Source organism: Bos taurus, chromosome 19 (assembly GCF_002263795.3).
Source record: "Bos taurus isolate L1 Dominette 01449 registration number 42190680 breed Hereford chromosome 19, ARS-UCD2.0, whole genome shotgun sequence".
Taxonomy (NCBI): domain Eukaryota; kingdom Metazoa; phylum Chordata; class Mammalia; order Artiodactyla; family Bovidae; genus Bos; species Bos taurus.
Window position 1 is genome coordinate 41,178,130 of NC_037346.1, and position 24,103 is coordinate 41,202,232.

The 24,103-nt window shown below is 38.1% G+C and overlaps 3 protein-coding genes across 3 annotated transcripts; all 3 read right to left on the bottom strand.

Annotated features, from left to right (window-relative positions):
• Positions 1–1,646: 1,646 nt before the first annotated feature.
• Positions 1,647–8,761, bottom strand: KRT40 (keratin 40). The gene is given in 7 exon segments (NM_001105418.1): positions 1,647–2,007; positions 2,888–3,108; positions 4,560–4,685; positions 4,765–4,926; positions 5,732–5,888; positions 7,338–7,420; positions 8,270–8,761. Coding segments are annotated over 7 exon segments (1,296 nt in total). The 5' UTR covers positions 8,717–8,761; the 3' UTR covers positions 1,647–1,907.
• Positions 8,762–12,726: 3,965 nt separating this feature from the next.
• On the bottom strand, positions 12,727–13,433 carry KRTAP3-3 (keratin associated protein 3-3). Its single transcript, NM_001077103.1, has one exon. It carries the CDS (start codon positions 13,391–13,393, stop codon positions 13,097–13,099), a length of 297 nt encoding a protein of 98 aa, NP_001070571.1. The 5' UTR covers positions 13,394–13,433; the 3' UTR covers positions 12,727–13,096.
• A 7,076-nt stretch (positions 13,434–20,509) lies between these two features.
• On the bottom strand, positions 20,510–21,233 carry LOC100294937 (keratin-associated protein 3-3). The gene has a single exon (XM_002695971.6). It carries the CDS (start codon positions 21,161–21,163, stop codon positions 20,867–20,869), a length of 297 nt encoding a protein of 98 aa, XP_002696017.1. The 5' UTR covers positions 21,164–21,233; the 3' UTR covers positions 20,510–20,866.
• Positions 21,234–24,103: the final 2,870 nt, after the last annotated feature.

A 24,103-nucleotide genomic window follows, 5' to 3' on the forward strand; every position in this document is an offset into this window, starting at 1 on the left:
TGACCTTAAGATTTTGAGCACATTTTGGTTGTTTGTAGTTGTTAGCTATTATCAATAAAGCTTCTATGAACAATTGTGTGATTTGTTTTGTTTTCAATCCCTTTACTTACAATGGTACCTATACCATTGTATTTGAAGTGATCTTCTTGCTGAAAGCATAGAATTGTGTCATGCTTGTTCTAATCCATTCTTCCAATCTCTGTCCTTTAATTGATGTATTTATACCTTTTCTATTTATTGTAATTATTGATATGGTAGGGCTTAAGTCCACACTTCCTTTTTTGTTTTCTGTTTGTTCTCTCTGGGTTTTTTTCATTTTTCTTTTTCCTGCCTTCCTTGAACATGTTTCAGAATTCCACTTTGATTTGTCTATAATGTTTTTAAGTGTATTTCTTTGTATATCTTTGAAAGCAATTGCTCTAGGTATTACAGCATATATGCATATCATGGTCTACTGGACTTGACATTTTGTCAGTTCAAGTGAAGTTTAGAAACCTTGCCTCCCTTTTCTTCCCTTTATTCTCTTCTTCTTGGAGCATTTTTTTTTTTCTGTCTGTACCAGCTGGTGTTACTGGGTTCTTGGTTTCTCCAGCTCACAATTCCAGCGTATATGAGGCAAAACAAAACCCCAGGGAATTCACCACTCTGTTGTTCCCTGAACAGCAAGGAATCTAGATGGTTTGGCTTCTTCCAACTTTTCAGAGTCTGCTTTTGTTTTATATATGACTTCCAGGGTTTCTAGCCATACTTAGGAAGGGAAATAGGGAAATACAGGTCTACTTTATCTTTCTGGCAGTTCTCTACTTTGCCATTTAAATATGTAAAAATATTCATTCTTATACCCTACATGTCCAATAACAGACCAGTGTACCTTAAGGTATTTTATGAAACCACAAAATAATGATCATGAAACAATCTTATATTTTTATTAGGAAGGAAAATGCTTAGATAACATAGTGAAAAAATAGGTTAATATTATATGCATATGCAACTATGATTACTACCATTATAGGAAAGAAAACTGGAAGTTCCCCAAATACCAACAATGGATATTTGGGGTATGAAATTATGAGTGATTTTTCCCTTTCCTCTGCCAAATTGCAGAGAAGGTAATGGCACCCCATTCCAGTACTCTTGCCTGGAAAATCCCATGGATGGAGGAGCCTGGTGGGCTGCAGTCCAAGGGGTCGCTGGGAATCGGACATGACTGAGCGACTTCCCTTTCGCTTTTCACTTTCATGCATTGGAGAAGGAAATGGGAACCCACTCCAGTGTTCTTGCCTGGAGAATACCAGGGATGGGGGAGCCTGGTGGGCTTCCGTCTATGAGGTCGCACAGAGTCGGACACGACTGAAGCGACTTAGCAGCAGTAGCAGCAGCAGCAGCAGCAGCTGCCAAATTGAAAAAAAGGGAATCTAGTACTTTTATAATTAATATTCTCAAGTGTTTCTTCTCAGAATGATATATACACCTATCTTCCATGATATATGACATTTTATATGAATTAGCTAATCTATTTGTATTCAAGGAGTTAACAAATATTTTCCTTCTGGGTTTAGGCAAAACCAAACTACTGGCATGGGTTTAGACAATTACCTTGGCATCAAATGGTTATTATATTAACAGTAATGAGCTACAAGGCAGTATTTATCGTGCTAAAGGAATGAAAACATTTTATTGGAGAGCAGCAAGAAAGCTTTACAGACTCCTAGAATATCACAAATAAGCAAGCAGGAGAGGAAATGACAGAATAGAGATACTTCGTGCATGCTTAGAGGACAATTTTAGAATACAAAAGCCTTCTTAACTTGAATTTCAAGTTTGGATGTCCCTGATTGAAGCACCGTCTTCTTTCAAGGATTCTGCTGGCTTCCCTTCCTCCATCTGCTGGGTTGGGTGTTTAACCTTCAGGGACAGCTGTTTTCTACTGTGCAAATTACGTACGCCGAACATGGCTCACAAGTGTCATTTGACATGCTTGTTGCAGAACATGGGTTACAGGGAAGCCTGTGAAAAATCCATTTTTAACTAATCTCAATATGGAGAAGCTGGATAAAATGTCAACTCAGAAAAAAATCATGCCAAAATTTGCCCTTCAAATTATATTTTGAACTCTGTTTTCAGAATAACATTTGAATGAAGCCTGTTTTATCCCTGGACCCAGAATTGTCACTTCATGTTCACTGTAGCAGAGACAGTTGGATAAACTTTTATGTATTTTCTTTAGTTGGCAAATGCCATCTTATGTGTGTTACTGACTTTCCTTTTTTTCTTCTTCCAGTTTTATTGAGATATACTTGACATACAGCACTGTATAAATTTAAGGTGTACAGCATAATGATTTGATTTATATACAGCATGAAATGATGAGCACAATAAATTTACTGAGCATCCATCAGCTCATATGGATATAAAGTAAAAGAAAAGGAAAAATATTTTTTCCTTGTGATGAGAACTCTTAGGATTTACTCTCTTAACATCTTTCATGTTAATATATCACATACAGCAGTGTTATTAATTCCATTGCTTTCTAATACCTATTTAGGTCCCATTAGCCAAAAGTTATGCATATTTTGTCATTTGTCTAGTAGTTAAATCATTCAGTACCCTGGAATATTTCTCCTGAGTTTCCTGAAGTCAGGAGCAAAGTGAAAGTCCCAGCTTGAAATGTTACATATTATATTTTTTTCTGCCTTGGAAATTTAGAACATTTTGAACATTTCAATTGTCATGTGACTAGCCTTGCTGCTTTTCATCACTCTTTAAGAATATCCTTTAACACCTTTAAGGAGGTTTGAATATGGCCAGATCTTTGGGAAACAGGATGGTCCTTCAAGAGCCTCTTTGTGACTCTGGGGGATTTTAAGAGGGATCGTGTGGAACTTGCCTGCTGTCCTCGCTGTCCAGCAGCCCCTGGTATGTGTTGATCTCACACTCCAGCCGGGCCTTGGTGTCCAGCAGCACCCGATACTCCTGGTTCTGCCGCTCCAGGTCGCAGCGGATCTCAGCCAGCTGGTTCTCCACGTTATCGATCAGACATTGTATCTGGGCCAGCTCCGAGCTGTACTGGGCCTCAGTCTCTGCCACGGTGCATTCCAGAGATTCTGTCTGCAGAAGGAAAGAGTGTAAAGAAGGGGGTTGTAGAACAATCTCTGGGGCCAGATTGCCTGTTTTCCAACCCTGCTCTACTCTTTATCTTTCCAGCTATGTGACTTTGGAAAATTACTTAGCTTCTCTGAGCCTCAGTTTTTTTTTTTTTTTTCCAGTTTGGGCATTATTTATTTAGTATAAATACATTTTAAAAGCCCCAAATCTCCTACTATTCTACCACCCTGGAAACACCATGGTGTCAAAAGTCCTGTTAAGATCAAAACTGAACTGAAAAGCCATCAGTCTGAACTCAGTTTTACTGTATAAAAAACGAAGAATGCAAAGTACCAACCTCATAGAATGGTTGGAGGGTTAAATGAGTAAATATACATAAAGTGTCTAAAACAGTGCCTGGAAAATTTTAAAGGTAGTAAGAGTTATCATTACCACTATGACCTCTGCGACCTATAACATACTCGTGTAGCCTAAGAAGGATCAAAAGCATTTGAGAGAAAATGTTGTAATGGGCTCCTGGCTCCTAGTGTGGTTAAGAGAAGAGGCTCTGAGATTGAACCACTTGGATTCAGCTTCCACTTTTGCCTCTTAAAACTTGTATGAACCCCTGTTACTTGATCTGAGCCTCAGTTTTCCTCATCTGTATAATGGGGTCAGTGGAGGGATTTACCCCATAAGGTTAGTGTGAGAATTAAGTTAGCACTGTGCCTCTCACAAGATGAATGCTCAGCTATTATTCATTTAGACATTCTCTATAGGACCTAATGTGGCTTTCATGGTAATGGAAATGCTTAGTGTAATCTTGAATGCTTTTCAAGATATTCTTGAAAATATCTTTTCAAGGTATTCTTGCTGCTTGGGTGAAGTGTGGTACAGAGAAGGGTCCAGCTGAGGTGTGCATCCTGGGAAAGTTTAGGATAGTTATAAAATGTAAAGTCTGAGTATCTTCATTTTAAATGTGATGGTGAGCTTGGAAAATTGGCCCAAATCAAAAAAGAGTTAGTGGGAGAAAATATTTGTGAACCATGAAACCAACATCTCCAAAATTTGCAAGCAACTTATGTGGCTCAGTTTTTAAAAAAACGAACAACCCATTCAAAAAATGGGCAGAGGGCGTAAACAGACATTTCTTCAAAGGAGAGCCTTTGGTTTGTAAGTTCCTCTCTCGTTCTGCTCCTTTCTGTCCCCCCTCTCTCTTTGTCTCTGGAGGATGCTGCAGGATCATGCCCAAGCCCAGAAAGGAAGGTCAGGACATCCTAGTGGTACATTACAAACTGTTGACCTATCACTTCTGCTTCTAGCTGGGTAAACAGCATCCTTGAAAAAGGGAAGGAAATTCAGACCTTCTGCTGCATGAACTGTGGGTTTGTCCTTTGGGTTACAGAATAGGGGATAGTTAGTATCTTAAGCATGATTCTTCAGTGACAAAACAGAGTGGTCTTGCCCTTACATACCAGGCTCTGCTGTGCTTGAAGCTCAATTTCCAGAGTGTTGGCTGTGCGCTTCAGTTCCAAGATCTCCGTCTGGCAGCCCTGCAGCTGCTCTGCACTGGATAGCTGCTGCTGATTCAGTTCCTCTGTCTGAAATACAGGCATGATTAGAATATGCAAATTAGGCAGAAGTCTGCATACCTGTCATTTTATTGCTCTAAGTGCCAACCTGAGCAGCGAACCATTCTTCCACGTCTCTGCGGTTGTTGGCAAGCACAGTTTCATACTGACAACGCATCTCATCCAAGACCCTGTTGAGATCCGTGGTGGGGGCCGTGTCTAGCTCCACACTGAGTCGGTCACCCAGCTGTCCACGAAGCACGTTGACCTCCTGAGTTGGAAATGGAGTAAAGAATGTCAGACTGGTGGGGAAAAAATTCAACGCGATGTACCAATAGCGCCCTATTTCTGTTTTTTGCAGTAGTGAGTAAAAGTGTGAGATTTAGATTCAGATTGCCTAGCTTGAGTCTCCTTTCATCGCTCAGTTTTTTCATCTGTGAAATGGGTATGATTTTACCTTTACAAGAGAGTTATTGTGAGATATATGAGAGTTCATATTCATAGAAAACACTTAAACAAGTCCTAAGTGCCTCATAAGGTCTCAATCTTAGTTACTATTATCATAAACAAATGTTCAAAAGGAAGATATACTCTGTAACATCATTCAGCTTTTCATTTGTCAGCTTCATAAATATAGGATAATTATATAATTCACATTGATGATTTCAAAAGTTTATAAATGCAGAATATTAAAAAAATCAGTCTAAATATTGCATGAATCTTTTCTCCTTTATGAAACAACCTTCACACTCTGCAATTATCAGCTTGATTTTCATACTTTATGGGTTAGAGATAAGAGTGGTATAAAACACCCAGGAAAGCTATTTGTGGAGCTACCTTCTCCCCCAAAATAATGGCAGGTGAAGTTCCTCCATTTGGCACTGGCCAGTGGTCATTTTACATTTATATTCAGAGATATTCCAGAATGATCAGGCTGAATAGTAACAGTGCCTAGAGTGATTTTCTTCCACATCGATCAATGTCTACTCAAGTTCTATGTATATACACAACATGAGCTCTCCCAGCTTAACTTTGTCACTTTGAGAGTCCTTCAGTGATTTTGCCATTTTCCTCACCTCTTCATGGCTTTTCTTAAGGCAAAGGAGATCATCCTTCAGAGACTCCACATGGGCCTCCAGATCAGATCTGCACACAGTCAGCTCTCCCAGAATCCCACGCAGGCCACTAATGTCAGTCTCTACCAGCTGGCGAAGAGAGAGTTCAGACTCGTACCTTTTACAGCAAAAGAGATACAGCCAATGCTTACTCTGCTGGACACTGAGAAAAGTGCTGAGGCATACAGATGAGGGACACATGACATCAAGGAACCCACATGCCATAGTTTCTTCTACACCCCAAATCATGAAAAATTCAAGCTTTGTGAGCATTCTTAGCTTGAAAAAATATTATAAAGGGAATACTTGTGATGTGTGCATGTAGGTATGTGAGAGACGAAGTGAAACAGCCTACCATATATTAAGTTCAAATTCAGATCTGGTCTTACTCTAGCTTGGACTTGCTTCTAAGTCCACGATATAAGCAGCTCATTAAGTTCAAATTCAGATCTGGTCTTACTCTAGCTTGGACTTGCTTCTAAGTCCACGATATAAGCAGCTCATACAGCTCAATATCAGAGAAATAAACAGTCCAGTCAGAAAATGGGCAGACCTAAACAGACATTTTTCCAAATAAGACATACAAATGGCCAATAAACACATGAAGAGGTACTCTACATCTCTCATTATTAGAGAAATGTAAATCAAAACTACAATGAGGTATCACTTCACACCAATCAGAATGGCCATATCAAAAAAACTACAAACATTAAATACTGGAGAGGATGTAGAGAAAAGGGAACCTATTGCACTGTTGGTGGGAATATAAATTGGTATGGCTGCTATGGAGAACAGTATGGAGATTCCTTAGCAAACTAGGAATAAAACTACCATATGACCCAGCAATCCCACTACTGGGTATATACCCTGAGAAAACCATAGTTCCAAAAGACACATGCACTCCAGTGTTCATGGCAGGACACGGAAGCAACCTAAATTTCCATTGACAGATGAATGGATAAAGATACTTACATTCATACATACACACATAAAGATACATACATGTACATATATGTATGTAAAGATACATACATACATTGTGATAATACATATAATGGAATATTACCCAGCCATAAAAAGAAAAAAAATTTGAGTCAACTGTAGTGAGAAGGATAAACCAATAGCCTATTATACAGAGGGAATCATTAATAAGTTGGAAAGAGAACAACAAATATATTAATGCATATATATGTATGGAATCTAAAAAAATAGTACTGATGAACCTATTTACAGAGAAGAAATGGAGATGCAGATGTAGAGAATGGTCTGGTGGACACAGCAAGGGGAAGGAAAGGGTAGGACAAGTTGAGAAAGTGACATGGACATACACACACTATCATGGGGAAAATAAATAGCTCATGGGAAGCTTCTGTATAACACAGGGAGTCCAGCCTTGTGCTCTGTGGTGACCCAGAGGGGTGGAATTGGGGCGGGAGAGGCTCAAGAGAAAGGGGATATACATATATATATATATAATTATGATTGGTTCATGCTGATATATGGCAGAGACTACCACAACATTGTAAAGCAATTTCCGTCAAGAAAAAAAAGTTCAAATTAAACTTACTTTGACCTAAAGTCATCAGCAGCCAGTTTGCAGTTGTCAAGCTGTACAGCGAGTCTGCAATTCTCGGCCTTCGTACACAAGATCTGGAAAGTAAGTTCCTTATGTCGTGAATGGTTCTTTGAAAGAAACCCACATATCTACTCATTTAATAACTATGCCAGTGTTTATCTTTTAAAAGTCTTTGTAAGAAAATATAGAATAGCTTTCAGCCTGCTTTTATTGACCACATCATTTCATGAAGGAATAAGGAGGGCCAATTTATAAACAAAATAGAGAAATAAAAAGTTTTATTTTTTTTTAATGACTTAAAACATTTTTGCAGTATTCCTTGGCCACTGAACTTAGATAGATTTCTCTCTAGGAGTTTATATTATGACTACATCTCCACTCATAATAATAAAAATTTATCAGTAAAAAAAGGACATAATTACTAGGTAAAATTATATGATTAAAAATATGACATTTCCATATCTATGTTAAATAATGTACATGTACACTGTTACACACAGAAATAATTTTAGATATAACACTGCTTTTCCTCATTCTCTAGCTGATAAAGGTAAATTTAGGGATAAGCGAGTTTATTATGGTCACTTAGTAATTAGCGGCAGCATATAGGCTAGCGCTGATGTTTACTGACTTTTTTCCCCGCTCTATTCTTTTTGGCCATGCCGCATGGCATGTGGGGTCTTAGTCCCCCACCAGGGATGGACCCTGAGCCCTCTGCAGTGGAAGCACAGTGTCTTAACCATTGGACCACCAGTCACCCTGTTTGCTGACTTTTTGTCCAGTACCCTTTTCTCTACATCACGTTACCTCCGGGGAGTCCCTCCCCTTTCCCGGGGTTCCCTCCATAGAACAGACTCGTAGTATAAACATAAAGCACATCACAGACTGGGAAGGTGGAACATTAGGGTGATGAGATACTAGACCTTTTGTTGGAGATCTTCAATGGTGTCGAAGTAACACTGATAATCAGGGCACACCAACGGCACATCCTCTTCACACTGTTCTCGGATCCTGCATTCCAACTCGGCATTCAACTCCTCCAGCCCGCGCACCTTCTCCAGATAGCTGGCGAGCCTGTCATTCAGGAACTGCATTGTCTCCTTCTCGTTACTGTTGAACACACCATCCTCACACCAGGCGCAGTTCCCCACCACGCACGGAATATTACAACTCCCAGCAAAGCAGGCCGGCGGGAGGCACCCAGTCGGCAAACGAGCCCCGGATGGAAAGCTGGGGGTCTGGCAACTGGATGTAGCGCAGGCGCTGGGGAGACATGTGGTTTCCACGGAACAGGTTGAAGCAAGCGCACAATCAGAAGCCCTGGCACTGGATTCAGAAGAGCAGCCCGTGGGGGAACAGTCAGAAGCCATTCTATCAGGACTGAAGGATAAAGACTAGTTGCAAAACTCCAACTGCCCGCCTCCAAAACTCTCATTCCCTCCCGAGACTTATATATACCCCACTTCAAATGGGTATTTACAGACTACACCGGATGTTTTCCGCTGCCAGTTTTCATATGAACATTCATTAGTGTTGTTGATTTGCTGAAGAAGAGTTTTATGCTTCATAAAAGAGACATAACTTCAGGTTTCTAAATAAGGATACCATCTCCATGTGCCAGTAGGATAAAGCACTTGTTTCAGCAAATCTTCATAGGAAGCATTGTCCTTTTGACAGAATGAGGAAAGAAAGAGAAAATTTGGGCAATCAGTAATTATAGATACAACTGATTACACATAAGGGAAATAATATCCCTACAGATTTTGATCCTGTGCATTGAAAACTGCTCATGTCTCCTTTTGAAATTAATATTACAACTCATGTAAATGCCATTTATTTGTTTGTGCCACCACCATAAAAGTGTTCTGTGTGATTAGCCATCTTCAATGCTGTTTGTGGTCTTGCTGTGCTCACATGGTGGAGGAGTGTGTACTGAATTTGAAGTGTGTGTGTGAGAATCATACATGCCCATGTGCAAACTGAAAAGTCACTTTATGTAACTGATGGGCATCACTTTTGCCCTACATGCCAAAATATAAATTGGTTATCAAAACACGGAGTTGTAACCTTTGATTTCCTGAAACTTGCCTTCTCCACTTTTCCTATGCTTCACTTTTATATTAGAGATACTGATTTTTATCTGTATCTCTATAAGAATGAAATACAAATTCTGTTATAATTTTTTAATCTCAGGAAGCTAAACCTTCGTTAACTACACTTCAGTATAGAAAGAAGAAAGTTGCAAAAGGCATTTCTTCTGGGACAAGAAAGTCGTTTTCTCTTATTTACTTATTTATTTAATTTTGAAGGCCTCAATTTCATGAAAATTGAATATGTTGAAACTTGGGAATAAAGTTCTATTGTATGAGTTCCAGCAATTCCATTGGATGAACTCCCTGGGGCAGTACTGAATGGATAGGGATCTGAGATGTAAGTTTTCTGGGTTCTTTGTTAAGTTTTATCTCCAATTTTCAGTTTTCTTGCCTTTGATTGTGGTATTTATTTCATTTTAAAAAGTGTACAGAGCAAATTGTCTGCAGAATGTTCAAGATCTTTATGGGGGGCGGGTAGCCCATTACTCCAACAAAGTTAAAATTTTCATGATTCAGAATAAACAATTTTTTTCTAACTCTGAGGACTTCTTCCTTAAATAGCTGATAATGGAAAAACAACCAACCAACCAAAACCAAACCTGGAGACTTAAGATAGAGGATTAAAATAGTCTCTTAGAATTTATTATTCATTGAGCAAAGTTGGCTTTGATTTTAGTAATTCTCCTTATATTTCAACACTAGGCTAAAAGTTCTTAACTGTATAGAAATTAGACATCCTTTTACTCTTTGATACCCTCTTTGTAATGTGGGTTTCCCCCTCATTTAAAAAAATATATTCTATTGATCTTTGTTAATTCAGCAGTTTGAACATGATATACCTAGATGGTGTATGTGTGTGTGTTTGTTTAGGTTGTATTTATCCTGCTTGAGATTCTTGAATTTGTGAGTTACTGAAATACATCACTAAATTTGGAAAATTTTCAGCTTCCCCTCCCCCAGTTTTTCTGCCGCATTTTCACTTGCCTATCATTCTGGAATTCCGATTTCATGCATATTGGACTACTTGACACTGGCCCAGAAGATTTAGTTGGCGTTTTCTATTCTGGTATTAATGGCAACTGTTGACTTTTTTTTTATTACAGTCTTTAGTTCTAGAATTTTCATTTGCTTCCCTCTTAATTTAAATAAATTTAATTTATTATTAATTTATCATATAGAATTAAAAATTTTTACTTTTTCTGGTGAGATTCCTCATCTTGTCCATTCTTTTCCTTTTACCTTTTGTCCATCATTCCCTTTAAATCCGTGAAAATATTGATAATACCTGCTTTAAGATATTGTCTGCTAATTCTAACATCTATATATCTATGGATCTATTTCTATTGGCAGCTTTTTCTCTTGTTTATAGGTGAGATTTTCTTGCTTCTTCATGTGTCTGGAAATTTTAAATTATATGCTATCCATTTTAGAGAATACATTTTAGGAAATTTCAATTATGTTGCAGAGTTTTGAGTGTCGGGCTTTGTTCTGACAAGACGTCAAATCTCTGGAAGATCCCCTTGCTCCTCTCAGGTTAGGTTTTAGAATTTTCCAGGGCAGGTATAATTTCATGTGTTCTCTTCCCAAAGTTGTGATCCTTACTCTTTTGGTGTGTTCTTCTGGAATATCAGTAGAATCCCCAAGGTACACAAAGAGCTTTGGCCCCTCTAGATAGGCTGGGAATTCAAAGTCCATTAGTACTGAATGACTTCTGGTATTTCCAGTCAGCTCTTTATCGCTCAAAAGCCATTCTATGGCAACCTCATAGAATTTCATTCAGTGCGCGTGCAAAACAGCTTTCTCTTGACTATCATCTTTTACACAGACTTCCTCACCTTCCCTCATATATGTGCTTCCTTCTAGAACACAATCACAAATTCCAGTTGCCTAAACTTCATTTGTTCCCCTGGTGGCTCAGACGATAAAGAATCCACCTGCAGTGCAGGAGACCTGGGTTCGATCCCTGAGTTGGGAAGATCCCCTGGAGGAAGGAATGGCAACCCACTCTAGTATTCTTGCCTGGAGAATCCCCATGGACAGAGGAGCCTGGTGGGAAGTCCATGGGGTCCCAAAGAGTTGGACATAACTGAGCGACTAAGCACAGCACAGCACAAACTTCATTTAGATATGTCACTTGCGTTTTGACATTTCTAGAGCAGAACACAGCATTCCTTTTTAAATTGGTGACCTTACACTGCTGCCTAGTATCTCTCGACATCTTTTCCATATTCATTTGATCTCCAGCTTCGGTCAATTTGTCTTTGACTGTGTGTTTTCTCCTTTTTATCACTTAAATCTTAATTTCTTAATTGTTCTCCATTTTTCCATACCACAGCACTTCTCTAATGCACATTTTTGACTCACCTTTTTTAAATTGAAGTATAGTTAGTTTACAATGTGGTGTTAATTTCAAGTTTATAGCACTTATACATACGTATATGTGTGTGTGCTAAGTTGCTTCAGTTGTGTTCCTCTCTTTGTGACCCCAGGGACTGTAGCCTGTCAGGCTACATGAGATTCTCCAGGCAAGAACACTGAAGTAGATTGCCATGCCCTTCTCCAGGGGATCTTTCTGACCCAGGATTTGAACCTATGTCTCTTATGTCTTCTGCATTAGCAGGCAGGTTCTTTACCACTAGCACCACCTGGGAAGCCCCTCTATCTAAATACATTCTTTTTCAAATTCTCTTCCATTATAGCTTATTACAAGATTTTGAGTATAGATCCCTGTGCTATACAGTATAATTCATATATTTTTATTATAATAGAATGCTAGCATTCAATAAATAATTGTTAATTGTATGAGGGAGTGAGTGGATATTGTATATATATCTGCCTTATTTTCCAGACAGTCAGTTCATTTTTAGCAGAGATGGTAAAATAGGGTACATAATAGGTACTTAGTATGTTTATTGAATGAATAATATTGCTGTATATTTTTTGCACAAATAGATCTGGCATCTAGATTAGTTGATATATTAGGTCATATTTGGTCCTTGGATCATATTTGGTCTTTGGATCATATTTGGTGTTTCCCAATCTACCTTCAACCATTTTGAAGGAAGGACAAGTTAGGGAAATTATGCTGATATCCTGGACCATTTTATATGCAACGCCGTTTAGTTTTCTTAAAACAACAAGAACAACAAAAGCAAGAAGTATTTGTCTGTACTGCCACCCTTTTCAGTTTTGCAGATGTTCGGAGTTTCTTAAAATGCTGACCTTTGGAGTTAAGAAATACATTTGATGCGTTAATAAAAATAAATGGAAGTAATTATAGACATTTGTGTTATGCCAGAGATGTAAACTTTATTAGAATAATCATGAAGAAGCGCCTCAATTTCCAGAAAGATACCATTCAAGACTGGAAACAGAATTCCCAAAGCACCAAAGAAAGATAGAATTTAACATGAAGGAACTGAACAATGTTGGGAAGCCTATAGGCATCTACCTATTCCAGCTGTCCTTGTTCACTGACGTCTACTACACAGCCATCGAAAGTCTCTTGGTTTCTTTTTTGTGAGGGTTGTCTGTGATAATGCCATCCTTGTTCCAACTTCGAAAGCGGAGCCACAGTTAGTTGCAGGTACTGAGACAGGTGAGCACTAAAGCTTCTGGGTTGACTCTGTGTCAGGCACTGGGTGAGGCAGCCATCGGTCAGCAGCAGCTTGGGATGCAGGGCTCACAGCTGGGCTGAGTGTAGGTTGTGAGGTTGATGGTTTCCAGGCCTGGGGTGGGCTGGGAAGAGTTGAGCAGGAAGCAGGTGGGCACACAGGGCTGAGGAATGTGGCAAGGTGGGGGGCAGTTGTCACAGCAGGTTGGCTCCAGTAACCAGACTGTGTGTGGGCAGGTGCTGGGCAGGCAGACTCCACATCTGCAGAATTTGTCAGAGGAGCAGATGGTGGTGGCGGGGCTGGTACGGGCGCTGCAGCAGAGGGGAGCACAGCAAGCCATGGTGTTGGGAAGCTGTGTTTTTTATTGATTTGGTTTAAAGAAGATGAGTCTCCTGAAGTGCGAATGTCTCTTTTTTGCTCTGGGGCTCTTATATACCCTCTCCAGTGGGTGTTGGTCCAACCGGAAGGCTTCTTTCCTGATTCTTGTTTATGTTAGTGTACCCATTATCCTTTGACTGGTTTGACATTTAGATGCTTGTAAATTTATTTTCCTAATTAGCTTTTGTTTGAGTTCACTGCTAAATTTGAACAGATTACTCTTGCCATTTGTCACTGGGACACAAGCTTTATGAGGTGTCATCAGTGGCTTCTGCTATTATAATTCCAGCGCCAGCCCTGATGGGGAATATGCGTGAGAGCACAGCTGTAGGGCCTAGGGCTTTTCTCTCGTGCTGGTCAGTTTTTATTTTCTTTACCTTTATCTGTTATCAATTCGTTTGATGAACTATTCTTCTTTTAAAGATAACTTGTTTTTAGTAACTCTCTTTTAGCTTTGGGGACTTTAATAAATTAACTGACTTTTAATTGACACATAATATACATGTAACATTGTATTAGTAGTATTGTAGTGCTGGGACTTTTGAAGATCTAACTTACATTAATATGGAGACATACACTATTATCCCATTTTTATTGTAAAGTGTTGCGTATTCATTAAAAATGCAGACTATATAGAAATATATAAAGAAATTTTCCACAACACCTTATCATCAAGAGAAATTATCTATCAGCATTTATATATATCCCTCTAGTCATTTTTCTATAACTTGTTTATCATTTTATGACACCACTGGAATCACATTGTATATACCATTCTATTACTTGCATTTTCACTTAAATATATATATTTTCATGATCTTATATTCTTAAGTATATTTGATAGTATTATTTTAAGTATTTCCTAGTGTTCATCATACAATTGTACTTCTAAATTGCTTAGAAATCTCATATATTAATCATTTAAACTGTTTGCAACTTTTCTTCTAAGATAATTGTGGCAATAGTAACAACTGTGTACATAAATCTTTATGCACATGTCTGGTCATTTCAGAAAGAGGACTAATTATTAGATAGAATTATTGGAGCAAATGTTATTTAATGATATTTTAAGACCTTTGATATTCATTGCCATATTGCTCTCCAGAATCATTTTATTTAGGTATTTTTTTCTGTTTACATATTCCCAATTGCTATTTGAAAATTCCTGTTTCTGTATACTTTGATGGATATATTATTTTAAAAGTGTCAATTTGTCAGGTGAATATGAAATTCCATTGTTATAGTATAGTATAGTATTCATAACTGTTAGGTTAAAGCATTCTCTCATATACACATTGCTGCTAAGTCACTTCAGTCGTGTCTGACTCTGTGCGACCCCATAGACGGCAGCCCACCAGGCTCCCCCGTTCCTGCGATTCTCCAGGCAAGAACACTGGAGTGGGTTACACATTGGCCATGTATATTTCTATCGAAAACTGGTTTATTTTCTTTCTCTACCGAGTGTGGGAAAGTTGAATTTTTAGCTTATATGGGTTCCATTGCTGGGTCGGGAAGATCCCCTGGAGAAGGAAATGGCAACCCACTCCAATATTCTTGCCTGGAGAATCCCATGGACAGAGGAGCCTGGTGGGCTGCAGTCCACGGGGTGGCAAAGAGTCGGACACGACTGAGAGACTTCACTTTCTTTCACTTTCAAACACTAGAAGAATAATTTCACTACCAATATTGCTACCAATGGAAAGTGAAGTTAAAGACCTATGTTAATCTATCCACAATCGATTTTGTTCATTGTTTTTTTTTTTTTTCCCCAAAGTAGTACATTTTCTCCCCAAGTGAAATGTAGCTGTGGTAAGGAAGACCTGTATTCTGGTTCCAGTAGACCTTTTAGGCTTCAAGCATGGTCCAGCATGAAGAGTGAGCACAGTGCAGACTCCTGTCCAGGGTCATCCTGACAACTCAGACCATTTCCTCTCAACTTGGATTCACTCATTCTTCAAGCCATGGTTCTCCTCTCTTCTGTTAAGTCTACCTGTATCTCAGTGCACGATGGTGGGAAAGTCTGTGTGGTTTTTTCCTGAAGAAGGTGTGGATTCAAGAGCACCCCATTAAGAGTTACAATTGGTTGCTGCACTGCTGGCTACCTTTCTTGCTATGGCAAGCAATTAACTTTTTGGAAGCTCATCTTTCTCCTCTGTAAAATAAGGATACTTCTATCTACATTCTTCAACTCTGAAGATTATTGTGAGGCTCGAATGAGATAAAAAGGGGTTAAAATCCATAGATGAAGTGCAATGCAAAGGTAAATTATTGTCATTATCTAAGCAAGTTACAGATCAAACTCAGGGGAAGAGGAAGGCAGAGAAACTAAGTTAAAGAGCAACCTTACAGGAAATAGCAAAATTTACCTAAAAGTTCACACCTACAATTAGAGAAAATGGCTGGCACAGAAATGAATACATTTCAAATTTTAAAAAGTTCTCTATGGCTCTGCTTGAAATAAAGTGTTCATGATCTTTACTGATGTCCCTGGATTTCCCCCAGATGAATCTTTGAGTGAATACCTGTCAAATTGATCACCCTTTTCCTCAGGACAGATTTATATTTTTTTTCCAGTATTTAAAAAATAATTCAGTAGATATTTATTGAACTGTACCATACGCCAGAAACTGTGGTTATACAATAGTGAACAAAATAGACATCATCCCTACTTTCAGGAAGCTTAGGGTCTGGAGGAAGGTTTGTCATACATATATGTCTTATGTCATAATGTATTCTTATAAGTTACTGTTGTTATAATTTATGAAGGAAAAGAAAAGACTGGGTTCCAAGGATAAAAAATAAGCTGAAGGAAATTATTTTGACATTTTAAAGAAAAGTATTATAAAGGAGTTTTCAGACTCTTGCAGTTAGAATTTCATGGCAGAAAAACATCAGTCTCTTACTTAGAATGCATATTATTTTGAATCAACCTTATTAGGATAAAGGAATTGTTACTATTTTGTGTGGAATAGTATGTTTCTAGAACTAGAAATAAGACTTAGCATTACAGACTAGAAAGAGTCATAAAGTACCAAGTTTATGAATAAACTCATATCTTTTATTGAAAGGACTTGTACTTCATTAAAATGTATTTTCTCTGCAATTGTCTAAGAGACCTGGGAATAACTCTCCTTTGTTTTTAAATTAGGATCATGAATCTTAGACAGGTAAGATGATTTGCTTTAGGTAGCCTGGTGACCGACTTGTTAGAACTAAATATAGGACCTACTGGGACTGAGTTACCTTTTATGTGGTTAAAAATGTAAGTTTAAAGTATGTGTCAGAGATACTAAACATATTTTATTTTTAGAAAGAAAAGGTACCCTTTTCCTTCAAGCAAGTGCAGGAAAAACATGGTGATCCTTGATGAATTTCAACAGTTTGAAAACCTACACACACACATACATGCACACCCACTCATGAACTTGTCCTTTTTTTTTTTTTTTGAAATATAGTTGGTTTACAGTGTTGTGTCAATCTCTGCTGGATAGCAAAGTGACTCAGTTATACACAGACATTCTTTTTTAATGTTGTTTTATATTATGGTTTATCATAGGATACTGAACATAGTTCCCTGTGCTATGCAGTGGGAACTTTTTGCTTATCATCCTACAAAAAAATAGTTTACATCTGCAAATCCCAACTCCCAGTCCTTCCCTCCCCACTCCCCTTCCCCTTGGTGACCACAAGTCTGTTCTATATGTCTGTGAGTCTAGAACTTGCCCAGTTTTAATTACACCTTTTTACAGTCAGTAGGGGTATATGTGACAGTAAATATACAGAGATTATCATAAGAAGTAATAGAAATAAAAAGTAAAATATGATTGTTAGTCTCTTGCTTCAAATCTCTCACTGCTTCGAGGGTTCAGCCTGAACCTCTCTGCTTGGGGCCCACTTCAGGGTCTCTGCATTTCTTCTTTCTCGTTGGCCCCAGCCTCTCCCATCTTCAATGTGCCCATGAGTTAGTAAGCTCCAGTTCTGCTCTTCACCTCTTCCACCTCGTCATCTCTTTTCTTTTTTTATTCCGGCTCATCATCTTTTAATGCTTAGCTTGGATAGCTTGAAGCCTTTTCATAACTGCCCCTCACCCTGACACTGAATCATCAAATGAATCTGGGTTTTAGTTACTCTGTGTGCTTGCTTGGCATACTGCTCATAGCTCTGCCACAGCAGAGATTCCATGGCATTATAATTACATTTGTACAACATGCATAGAACATGTATACTGTGGTTGTAATCACTTGTCTGTCTCCTTCACCAGATTTGAGAGAAATGTGAGGGAACTTTAGATAATAACACTACTTTTATCTTTATACTCTTAGTGTGGATTTGAAGCCTGGCATGGGGGAGGCATGCAAGAAATGTTGGCCAAGTGAATGAGAAAATGGACTAAATCCTTTGTTGACTGTGTCCTAGATTGTGTTCCATCTACCCCGTGGCTTCTAAGTTCTGTTCATTCAAAGTCGAGCTTCTAATAAACCTGTGGGATCCTCTGAGAAATTCTTCTCTGGAGACAGTGTCAGGGACAATGAGGACATTTAAAAACATTTATTTAAAGGCATTTGCTTCTCCTCTTCCTTGTTCGTTTTCTTTTTCACATGTATGCTTTTGGTTCTAGCCCAATGCTTTATCAGAGTTTGACGTGTACCTTAATGTATATAATATTTATATATAAATATTTAATACATACTTATATATTATCTATTCTAAAAAAATACATATATATATATGTAATCTAATGCTGGGAAAAATAATCTGTGCAAGATAAAAAAAGTAGGTTGGTAAAATGAAGTAAAATGAAGTAGTAGATTAAATCATGTTTAATCAGACTTTAGCTCTAGCCCTCAGACAATCACCTGGAAAATATTGCTCTTCTGTTCATTACTGGGGTAGTGTTGTGGCAGGTAGAAGGGTATTCCTATTGCCTTACTATTAGAACTGACCACTGTAAGTTCTCTCCAAGGGAAGATGAAGTCAAAATGGTTGGTCCAGTAAATGACTCAGCTCTTAGAACTGAATACCTGCCACTTTTAATCTATAAGCCAATATATCCTTGTCCATTACAGTTGGATTGGATGATTTTGTTAAAGATTTTTATACTTTTATTTCTTTTTCATATTTTAAGTTAATGACATAACTGTGTTTATTAAGTTTCTGGCTCTGTTAGCACTGGGGGTTCTGTGATGTGATAGAAAGAATTGGGCTTGAAAGTCAAATAGATATACGAGGAGCTGAATCCTGGTATTTTTAATAACTTTGTGACTTTGAGAATGTTGAATCACTCATAAAGCTTCATTTTTCTTTTTATGCTGTTTTAAGGGTTACACGAGTTAATACATGTGATCTACCTGGCAAAGTGTAGGTAAGTAAATGTCTCACCCCCAAATTGTATTTGTCTGAGTAAGAGAAAAGAGGGTAAATTTAAAGATAAGCAATTTAAAGTTAGCAAGCCATGTTAGTAAGCTAGTTTTAGTCATTCCTCTGAGACTCTTTTTTTAAATATAGATCAATGGAACAAAATAGAAAGCCCAGAGATAAATCCATGCACCTATGGACACCTTATCTTTGACAAAGGAGGCAAGAATATACAATGGATTAAAGACAATCTCTTTAACAAGTGGTGCTGGGGAAACTGGTCAACCACTTGTAAAAGAATGAAACTAGAATACTTTCTAACACCATGCACAAAAATAAACTCAAAATGGATTAAAGATCTAAACGTAAAATCAGAAACTATAAAACTAGAGGAGAACATAGGCAAAACACTCTCTGACATAAATCACAGCACGATCCTCTATGACCCACCTCCCAGAATATTGGAAATAAAAACAAAAATAAACAAATGGGACCTAATTAAACTTAAAAGCTTCTGCACAACAAAGGAAACTATAAGCAAGGTGAAAAGACAGCCTTCAGAATGGGAGAAAATAATAGCAAATGAAGCAACTGACAAACAACTAATCTCAACAATAAACAAGCAACTCTTGCAGCTCAATTCCAGAAAAATAAACGACCCAATCAAAAAATGGGCCAAAGAACTAAATAGACATTTCTCCAAAGAAGACATACAGATGGCTAACAAACACATGAAAAGATGTTCAACATCACTCATTATTGGAGAAATGCAAATCAAAACCACAATGGGGTACCATTTCACTCCAGTCAGAATGGCTGTGATCCAAAAGTCTACAAGCAATAAATACTGGAGAGGGTGTTGAGAAAAGGGAACCCTCTCACACTGTTGGTGGGAATGCAAACTAGTACAGCCACTATGGAGAACAGTGTGGAGATTCCTTAAAAAACTGGAAATAGATCTGCCTTATGATCCAGCAATCCCACTGCTGGGCATACACACCAAGGAAACCAGAATTGAAAGAGACACGTGTACCCCAATGTTCATTGCAGCACTGTTTATAATAGCCAGGACATGGAAGCAACCTAGATGTCCATCAGCAGATCAATGGATAAGAAAGCTGTGGTACCTATACACAATGGAGTATTACGCAGCCATTAAAAAGAATACATTTGAATCAGTTCTAATGAGGTGGATGAAACTGGAGCCTATTATACAGAGTGAAGTAAGCCAGAAAGAAAAACACCAATACAGTATACTAACGCATATATATGGAATTTAGAAAGATGGTAATGATAACCCTGTATGTGAGACAGCAAAAGAGACATAGATGTGTAGAACAATCTTTTGGACTCTGTGGGAGAGGGAGAGGGTGGGATGATTTGGGGTAATGGCATTGAAACATGTATAGTATCATATATGAAACGAGTCACCAGTCCAGATTCGATGCAGGATACAGAATGCTTGGGGCTGGTGCACTGAGACGACCCAGAGGGATGGTACAGGGAGGGAGGAGGGAGGGGGGTCCAGGATGGGGAACACGTGCACAGCCGTGGCAGATTCATGTTGATGTATGGCAAAACCAATACAATACTGTAAAGTAATTAACCTCCAATTAAAATACATAAATTTATATTTAAAAATAAAAAAAAAAATTATCTTCCCTTTATTTTTTTTAAATGAGAGAAATATACCAAAAACTCTAACATAAATGAAAAACACAGCTTGTCACAGAAACAAAGTTTATTGGAAAACCATCAAAAGTTATTTTTCTTCTATGAAAATGCCCAATACAAGAAATGGGACCCAAGAAGCAACATGACCAAGAAAATAGAGTATGAGGTCTTATAGATTTCATTACTATTTTGATAATAGATGATCTCTATCTATCCAAATGAACCAAAGGGTTACTCAGCCAAATAAGCATATTTAAAAAAATTTTTTTTCCATGAAAATGAAAGTTAGGTTTTCCATATCTATGCCGTCTGATCTACATCATTATCTGATAAACTACCGAGGAAAGTAAATATCAAATAGACAGCTTCTGTGTTATTGCCAGGCACTGAGTGAGTTGGCCATTGGTCAGCAGCAGCTTGGGATGCAGGGCTCACAGCTGGGCTGAGTGTAGGTTGTGAGGTTGATGGTTTCCAGGCCTGGGGTGGGCTGGGAAGAGTTGAGCAGGAAGCAGGTGGGCACACAGGGCTGAGGAATGTGGCAAGGTGGGGGGCAGTTGTCACAGCAGGTTGGCTCCAGTAACCAGACTGTGTGTGGGCAGGTGCTGGGCAGGCAGACTCCACATCTGCAGAATTTGTCAGAGGAGCAGATGGTGGTGGCGGGGCTGGTACGGGCGCTGCAGCAGAAGGGAGCACAGCAAGCCATGGTGTTGGAAATCTGGTTTGCTTTTGGTTTCTAGAAAAGAAAGATGAGGTTTCCCGAATGAAATGTCTCTTCTCACTTTGGGACTCTTATATACTCCTCTCATTGAGTGTTGGTCCAATCAGAAGACTTCCTCTTATTTGCATTTATGCCACCCTTTCCCACTAAGATTCTCTAATCAGTTTGGTATTTACTTGTCCATTAAGAGTTCCTGAGCTTATTAGGGTAATCATGTTTTTGACTCATTGACTTGTCATTAGATAATCACTTTTATCTTTACAGGGTTCTGGAATGCCAAATCTTGCATGAATTATGGATAATGAATCCAAGTGACAAATCAGCTATAGTTTCAGAGGCTAAATTCTTTTCTTCATCCCCCCCCCCAATAATTTTCAATAATATGCTTAACATGATATGATTTTTAATGAATAATTTCAGAATATGCAACTTGATTAACTGGATCAAGACATAGCTCCTTACAGATGAATGTTGCATGTGACTATATGCATATATACATCACAGATATATTTACCTTATTTATTGATGATATAATTCAGTTTCTATTGAGCAAGCAAGGTGACAGCCAGAATAGACTAAGATGAAACCCTTTTCATTATTTTTAATAAATCTATAGTGAACTTCCAAAGATTGTATTACTCTATGGTCTTTTTTAAAAAAACAGTTTCTATTCTCAAAGTTGTACCAGTGTTGTAGTGAGTCAGAGTGTGAATCCACCGGAAAAGATTCACCCAGGGCTGCTTTTTATTATTGTTAAATATACCACTATAAGAAAATCACCTCAGTCTTCATTCATTTTCACAGGAATTATATATTTTAAAATGAGATGCAAGAAAGAAGAAATCACAAGATTCATAAAATCACAGTGGGTTCTTGAAGGAGATTTGATCCAATATGATTTAGCAAAATGGCATTCATAGAAATAATTTTTTCACTGACTTACTTCCTACTTTGTATGTTTATTTGCTTTCCTATCTTAGGTCTTCAATTAGATTGTAAATTCCTTTGAGGAATACCTTACACACATTCTTTGCCTCAATTCACCTTGAATTGCCTTACTGTAAGTTGGCAGATAAGGAAGTTGAGCCAAGTAATCTCCAATGTGTAATATACTATGATTCTAACATTTCTACATACATCCCCCATGATCAGCACAAAATTATTCAGAAAGTAGAATCTAAAGTACATAATTTGTTAAATAGCAAATGTACAGAATCTGTTGTCTAAATTACAGATTTGTTGAATAAACACAATATATAGAATCTGTTGTCTCTGAGGAGACATTAGGGAAGACCAACCTAGCCTGCCTAAAAGAGAAAGAAGTTGGCTAAAATAAAATCAGTGGAAAATACTAAATGTCATTGGTTAGTAAACCTCATATATTTTGAGAAGAGGAACTTGTTTGTGAAGTTGGTTTGATTTTGACTTAAATATTGATGTTTATCATAGAACACATCAAATGGAAATGAAAGTTGGAGACTCCTAGGTACTTTATAACAATATTTTTTCTTTTGTCTTTCCTCCATTTGCTACTTCTCAAATCCTACTTGTCCCTCAAACTCCAGCTTGAGTATCCTTCATAAAGAAATTTTAGGTGGTTCTTCTAGATGTTTTCATTCTTTTCTCTGCTCTCACATTTTATTCTACTATCTATTGTAGTTTCTCATCTATATTTGTCTTCCTTACTCCAAAGGTAACTCTTTGAAAGTGGGAATTGTGTCTTAATCTTCTTTGTCTCTGTCAAGCACTTAGGACAATGCCTGGAACACAGGCATTTAATAAATGTCTACTGTATTGCATTAAATAACAGATTAGAATGAAAAATTGTATGTATCTATTTTTAGAATAGCCTCTAATAATAATATAACATATTACATAATCAGAGTGACATTTCATTTGTGAAGGGCTTTACAGTTGTCTGTTTTGATTTACATTCAAAAACTGTTCTGTTTTACATTCAAAGCTTCACCTAAACAAAACAATGGAAAAAATGTGGCTCAGCTCGGTGTTTGGGGTCTCTTCTGCAAGTTTGTTGATCTCTAATTGCCAATTCCTTAGCCTCTTTAGGGATGTAAGTGAGTTACAGAGGCAGGGAAAAAAATTAAAATTAAAAATAGATACGGACCTTAGAATTTAAAGTGATTCTAAACTTAGAGTTTAATATAATATCTTTTATTATCCAGGCAATTTTCTTCACATATTTACATATCCCTGTGTGACCTCTTTTTGGCTATGAGATTTATGTTGATGTCATCAGAAAGTGTAATTCTGCTGGATATATTTATGGGTTCATGATGCATACATGTGTCAAGAGTCGGGTAATTATGACATTAGACATTGAGACAGTCCATGGTTTGGGAAAGAGAGGTGTTTATTTAAAGCAAGGAGGTCCATGATAGCATTTTTTCCACTTCTTATTTGAAATCATTGTTCGAAATGTAAAACACTTCTGCAAAACTGAAGGCACAGAGTCAGGACGTTTTTTCTAGAGCTTCTTATTAAAGGCCATTTGCTGAGCAGCTCTTAATGACAATTGCAGTCCCTTAGGGCAATGCGGGCAAGCTCATTGAGATATCTTTGGCTAGTAGGATTTTGCTTCACCCTCACAGGGCTGGACACAGGTTGTGACAGAGATTCCGCTCAGGTTTGGAGTAGGGTGGCAGCTGTTGAGCAGCCAACAGGTTGGCACGTAGGAATTGGGCACGCAGGAGTCAGGCACACAGCAGGGTGGGTGGCAGGTGTCACAGCAGGTGGGCTGAAGGAGCCTGATCTCGTGTGGGCAGGTGCTGGGTAGGCAGGCTCCACATTGACAGCGTACATCAGAGGAGCAGATGGTGGTGGGGGGGCCGGTGGGCACGCTGCAGCATCCCTGGAGACGAGACTCACAGCAAGACATAGAGACAAAGGATCAGGCAGATGTTTGTT